This window comes from Gymnoscopelus microlampas (genome assembly GCF_963454915.1).
Source record: "Gymnoscopelus microlampas genome assembly, chromosome: 11".
In the NCBI taxonomy this organism is placed as follows: domain Eukaryota; kingdom Metazoa; phylum Chordata; class Actinopteri; order Myctophiformes; family Myctophidae; genus Gymnoscopelus; species Gymnoscopelus microlampas.
The window spans coordinates 5,120,520-5,127,338 of record NC_139948.1 but is presented as its reverse complement, the minus strand read 5'-3'; the positions used below and the strand labels follow the sequence as shown (position 1 = coordinate 5,127,338).

The window sequence follows — 6,819 nt, the reverse complement described above, 5'->3', positions numbered from 1 at the left end:
ATACAAGAATTAGCATGCAGAATGTGGGGTGGGTGGGTGGGGTTATAAGCCACAGCTTCCAATCAAATGTAGTTTTCTGCACATGCTCAGAAGTGGTTGGGGTGGAAGGGTGAGAGGGGTGGGAGGGGTGGGTGTGTGAGGTCCTTGCTGGCAGACATGCAAATGAAGGTCTCAGAAATGGTACATACACCTGAATATGTGGGAGGTATGTGGGAGGTGGTACATTAATGAATGAGGGCAGCATACACACACATACTCCCTTAAGTATCAGGGGTATGCCTGAGGGATACCCTCCCAAAATCATTGCTTTTCACCCAGTGCCAGAAGAAAACATTTGCGTTTAAAAATGCAAAAGTAGTCAACATGTTCCAATACTATTGTTTAAAGCACAGCGTGGCACAAACTGATGAACTGTGAGCTTGTATATCTGCCATTTTTAAAATAGCCAAAGTAAAATGTATGGATAAAGGGGTTCAAATGATTTTGACGCTGCATTAACAAACGTTGCTGGGACCCCCCTGCCCGGACCCCACCACTGCCCTAAAGTAGGGCCATTTCCTCAGAAGGTCATCGGTTACCATTTCTTGGTGAAGTCGCTCTGCAGGTCCTGGTCCCTGGGGTGGAAGAACTGGGTGAGCTCTGAGTTCTGGGTGACCCGTGGGTCACAGCTCAGCAGCTCGTTGCAGTACTTCTCCAGGAGCTTACAGCGGAGGACGGATCTGCTCGGGTCCTTCTTCGCACGCGTCCCCTTCATCTTCACGTCTGTTTGTAAAGACGCACGAGACATCGATCAGTCAGTCAAACTATTTATAAGACACCTTCAATACATTGGGTGCCACTCAGTGCATATACATTTAAAAATAAAAAAGCAATGAAAGAACCTAGATAAAAAGCTATGCTAAAAACGTGCATTTTGAGATTCTTTTATAAATGTCCATAAAATATTCATTTTGCGTTTTATATTTTAGGCTATGTTCGATTTTTACATTTATTATAAACGAGGGTCCAAATACATACAATAATATGTACATTTAAGGCCCTATATTTCTACAAAACCTATGATATCCATGGTCGAACTCTGGGCAATATTCCTTGAATGATAAATAAAAAGTTAATAGTTTTGTTACTCTAATAACTTTGTTTCTACTTGCATTCAGCTTGTTTGAAACCTTGGTCCAGGAACCAAACAGGAGACAGAAAAAACCTACCTCGAAACGTGGGGATGGTCCTGTCTGATTTCTTCAGTGCATTGGCAGGTGGAAAGATTTTCTTCATCCGTTTCTGCAAGGGAAAAACATATTTATGCATAGGCCTATACAACTTGCCACGTGAACTTATAGTCAAGGGATATTAGCAGAATATTTTCCAATCTTGGAATGAATTCCATACCAAAAAAAATCTTCACCAATGTGTTTGTAAAAGTGTCTAGTAACACATCTCACAAAGACTGAAATGCAGTATCCCTAGGAGAATTTTTGACAGCTCCTTAAAATTGGGGTAGGCCTACCCACCATAACCTTGGTTAAAAAAAAAAAAAAATAAAAATCCAAATTTAATTCTGTTTTAAGTAGCATGTGAGGGGTCAAACTAGGGTGTTTTTATGATTCTGAATCCATTGCAATCATTTGTTTTGCACCAAAACCACTCCTTGGGCTAAAAACGGCCATAGCCATGTATACTTTTTGTGTAAAAAGCCCATTGAGATTGGGCCGTTTTTAGCCAAAGGAGTGGTTTTGTTGCAAAACAAATGATTGCAATGGATTCAGAATCATACAAACACCCTCGTTTGACACCTCACGGGTGCATTTCGCCTTTCCGACATGTTGCCTTTCCGACGTTGACGAACCCTATACCTAACCCTAACCCTAACCCTAACCGCACGCGGAAGCCACTAGTCGGAGTGGCGAGATGTCGGAATGGAAGGAGAACCCCACACCTCACATGCTACTTAAAACAGAATTAAATTTTGATTGTTTTTTTTTTATTTTATTTTTTTAACCAAGGTTATGTAGGGTACCCCAACTTTAAGGAGCTGTCAAAAATTCTCCTAGGGATACTGAATTTCAGTCTTTGTGAGATGTGTTACTAGACACCTTTGCAAACACATTGGTGAAGATTCCAAGACTTTTTTAATATCCCCTGACTATTATGGCTAGAATATAATTGAAACACTGTCTGTAGGCCTATATTCGCCTACCAGTTGGTACTTACGTGAATCACATTGAATTCCTCGAAGCTTCGGTAAACTGCAATGTTGTTCTGATCTGACCAAAGCACTTGCGAGATATACAGCTGCAAATAAATGTTTATGAACATCTGTATTAGAACATGAAATCCTGAAGAAAATCAAGTAGCATTTCGAGAACATGAATACTAATAATAATAATTCGTAATTTTGCATGTTAGGTAGGGGAAGTGATTTTCTTTAGTTAAAATAAGTGTTAAATAGCTCTGTATTCTGGTAGTAGTCATTGCTATAGTGTGTTCAGTTACAGGAGTCTCCATGTCTCTCCAGCTCTTTCATGAACAGAAAATACATTTTCTTCAGGTCAGGATACCAATTTTATCCAATCAGGATAGAGAACTCACTCAATTCGAACACTATAAAAATGAAGCTGCTATATTGTATTTTCTGTTTATCAAAGAGCTGGAGAAACAGGGAGATTCCTAATTAGCCCCTGATGAGTTACCAACTAGCCCCGTTTGGAACCCCACTCTCCACTAAGCGGGATGAGGTCCCGCTGTACCGGGTCTCGGCGGAGGTAGAGTCCGTCTAAATGCAGTGAAGATCAGCTTTTTCCACAACATCATATCCAAGTAAAGGTAGTCCGAGATACCTACAGATCTTTGACATTTCACCGGAAAGCAACATTTTACAAATGGGGATGAAAAAAAAACGTTTAAATCGCTTATTTAGTCTGTCAGCCTGTAGCCATGTTTTCCCATTGTAGCCGCATCAGGAGCAGTACTGGCACCTGCCGCCGGGGGTTCTTCCAGAATGAATGGGAAAACATGGCACAGGCTGACAGACTAAATAAGCAATTTAAACGTTTTTTTCAACCCCGTTTGTAAAATGTTACTTTCCGGCGAAATGTCAAACATTTGTAGGTATCCCGAACTACATTTACTTTTTGGATACGATGTTGCAAAAAAGCTGATTTTCACTGCATTTGGACGGACTGTACCTCTGCCGAGACCCGAGACAGCGGGACCTCATCTCTGAGCTACAGTGGAGCGTGAGGTTCCAAACGGGGCTTTAATTTACTGAACAGACACTATCTATAGCACAATGATTACTACTATCAGAACATAGTGCTTTAACCTTTAAAAGAAAAGAAGGAAAAAAAAGAGTTTGTTTTAACCACAAAACACCACTTTAATACCCTACCTTTAAGATCAGAATCTACTTATAAATCTAATTACTTTGGTCTTTTCATGCAGCAAAACTCCAGAGACCCGGACACCGATAGGATACCTCGGCCCTAGATCCGCCATCCTGTTCTCCTGTTAGACACAACGTGAAGGTGAAGGATTCCAGATGAACAGAGACTCCAGACGGTAGACCTGATGTAGGACAGACAGCCAGTCTAATGTGAAGTGATGCTCCGCACAGACACACAGGTGCTTTTATAGGCTGTAGGCTGTGTGCTCCTGCCTCTTGCAGGTGCATGGGGGCGGGTGCACCCAAAAACACAGCAACACCTGTGGATTATTGGTCTAAATTTGAATACTGCAAGCTGTGGTGATTTATATTGATAAAGAAGTATTTTTCTATGGGAGTCCATACTAAAACTACATTCCAAAGAGGAACATGATGTTCTCCTTTGATCATGCAACTGGTCTGCTTGGGTAGAGTAGGCGTAGGCTTACCCACCCTACCCACTAGCTTACTTCCTTACCACCATGAAATGTCAACAATGGTGCCAGTGTGTACTGTGTATTTGAGATTGTTTCCAATGTGTTGATAGGATGCTGAGTGATGAAGTGCTTCTCTGGCTCTTTTATCTCTGTTTACGCATTTTTTGGTGTGACACAGATCCAGGTCATTAGTTCAAAACAATGGGTTGTGCACGTCGAGGTCGTTGCTGGTGCAGTGGACACAAAGTGACAGTTCAAAAGAATAAAAGTCTGCACAACAGCAAAAGTGTTTAGTTTACTTTAAAACACAGAAATGGCATGATCATTGAAACATAATACTGTTTAAGGAGACAGAGGGAGTAAGTACGATTTTTGCTGGGCGAGTATGCGGGCAAGAGTGTCTGTTGTTGTCCTGTTTTTGTTTGTATGTTTGTATAACTGTTTTTTATTTTTTGTTTGTTATTGTATTTGAACTCATCTGGAACATTTACCAAATTATCTGTCATTGTCCTGTCTTGTTTTATATTGTATAGTTGTTGGTTATACTCTGATGTGATTGTCATGTTACAAAAAAATCCAATAAAAAGAGTATTGACAAAAACAAAACACAGAAATTACATGGTACAACGTTTCGGCCACAGTTGGCCTTCATCAGGTTCAGGTCAATCCAGCATGGGGTCGAATAACAGCTATACGATATTTAATCAAAATATAAAGATTAGTATTTATTAATTTTACTCTGGGTTGTATTGTTTTAACCAAAGACTGTAAGGATCTAACAAAAGACAGCAACGTCTAAAAATGAATGGGTCCAGTCCTAACCTTAGCAAGGCTGAGAGTTTCACGATCAAAGTGGGTGATGACGTTATCACAAGAAAGGATGAAATTACCTACCTGGGTTCTATCTTGGAGGCAAACCTCTCCGGTAACAAAAACGCCGAAAGAGTGATCAAAAGGTCAACCAAAAAACACGTTTTTTGTATAGGATTGGACGTCTAGTCAGTAAGAATACCCTGAAGATTCTTGCAGGGGCCCTCATACAAGGTTATTACGATTATGCATGCACTTCATGGTATCACAACACCACCAAGGCCTTAAAAACAAGGCTCCAAACATCCCAAAACAAACTAGTAAGGCTACTTCTTGGCCTCAATCACAAAACCCATCTAACCCCTGCTCATTTTGCTAGGATTGGATGGCTTAGGGTTGAGGACAGAGTACAGCAACTTGCTATGGGCCTGGTCTTCAAGATACACCACAACATTGGGATCCCCCTGTATTTGTCAAAATACTTCCAAAATGTTAATGAAGTCCATGATCATAACACCAGAGGCAGCTCCACAAATCATGTTCAACCCAGATTTGGCTCAACAAAGGGAATGAACTCGTTCTCATGCTATTCATCAAAAATGTGGAATGCCCTACCAAAAGGAGTAAAGTAGTGTAAAACCCTACTCACTTTCAAAACTGCCCTAAAGATACACCTTCAGGAGGCTGCAATTTGAAAATGGCCCCTGTCCAAGTCTTAACCTACCCCAAGTCCTAAACTACACCCCTAACCCTCGCCCTTTCTTTTTCTTCTCTTGTACATATTTTTCACTCTTCATACAAGTAACCTGTAAACTGATTGTATGACATTATGTATAGTAGTGTGTATATCTGTCTGTCTCTTATATGTCATCATAATTTGTGTGCATGGGGATCTCATCTTAAACAAGCTCAGTGATTAATGAGTCTTCCAGTTTAGTAGACGTTGTATTGTGAATTTGTACTTCCATGTACTGTTATTCTCATGTCTTACTAAATAAAGTACATCAATCAATCAATACAAACTGTGGGTGATTTATTTGATAAAAAGCAGTCTCTTTATTATTTTTTAATGAGTCTGTGGGTATCCATTCTCCATCAAAGAGGGACATACTATATACCTCTTTGATGATGCAACTGGACACACATAATAAACACATTATCATGATTTATTATGATGATGTGGTTATTATAGAGGGCATAACCGTTTCAGGTAGTCTGCTTCCTCATGTAAGCAGATAGCATAACCATCTGCTTCATAAGAAAGTACCCATCCCTATACTTCCTTACGGACAGGAAACATCATGATGTAATGTAAGGAATGAGTAAAATATTCTTTCTCCACATTCTTTCCAGTGGCAGTCAGTGCAGAAGTCCAAATATGTGTTTCCTGTTCTGTATGCTCTCCTGCGGCATGCTCTCCTCCATCCATACTTTGCCCATGTTTTCAAAGGCGTAAGGGTCAACAAATACACAATTTATGGAAACCTGAGTTGACAAAAAAAACGAATGTGCGTCAAGATTATTCAATTAATCGACAAAGTAATGAAAAGAATAATCGCTAAGAAAAGAATCGACAGTTCCCGCCATAATGCAGCCATGAATTAAATAACTATATCATTGCTGTCGGGCAGAATTCTATCTCCATATTTTATCTTTTTGTGTTTTTTCGTAAATTAATGCCCAACTTGATCATATACTACAGCGTCACACAAAAGCATCAAAAGTAGCAGATCTGCAAGCTGAAAACGTGGCGTGAAGCGACACCTTTCGAGCTTGTAGATCTGCTACTTTTGATTCTTTTGAATTTGAGTCCTGAAAAGTTACAGTTTTGGTTTTTGGACATATTCCACCCGACAGAGAGAATAGATCTATTTATTTTTTCATATTTTTTAAAACATTAAAATCAGAAACTTGTGTTTGCCCACCATGATATGAAGACTAATGTGAGAGATTCATCTACAATTAATACTATTTTTAAAGTTGACATTAATGTTGATCCAAGAATCACCAGAAAGAATGTGTTTATGGAACAGCATGTTCCATAAACACATCTATCTATCTGTGTGTGTGTGTGTGAGTGTGAGTGTGAGTGTGTGTGTGTGTGTGTGTGTGTGTGTGTGTGTGTGTGTGTGTGTGTGTGTGTGTGTGTGT

The 6,819-nt window shown here is 39.8% G+C and overlaps 1 protein-coding gene across 1 annotated transcript; it reads right to left on the bottom strand.

Moving 5' to 3' along the window:
* Positions 1–574: 574 nt before the first annotated feature.
* Positions 575–3,564, bottom strand: LOC311054517 (NADPH oxidase organizer 1-like; the record flags this gene model as incomplete). The annotated part of the gene is made up of 4 exons (XM_084070531.1): positions 3,424–3,564; positions 2,212–2,292; positions 1,209–1,281; positions 575–762 (listed from the first exon to the last, which is right to left on the bottom strand). Exons 1-4 carry the CDS (start codon positions 3,493–3,495, stop codon positions 575–577), a joined length of 414 nt encoding a protein of 137 aa, XP_083926657.1. The 5' UTR covers positions 3,496–3,564.
* Positions 3,565–6,819: the final 3,255 nt, after the last annotated feature.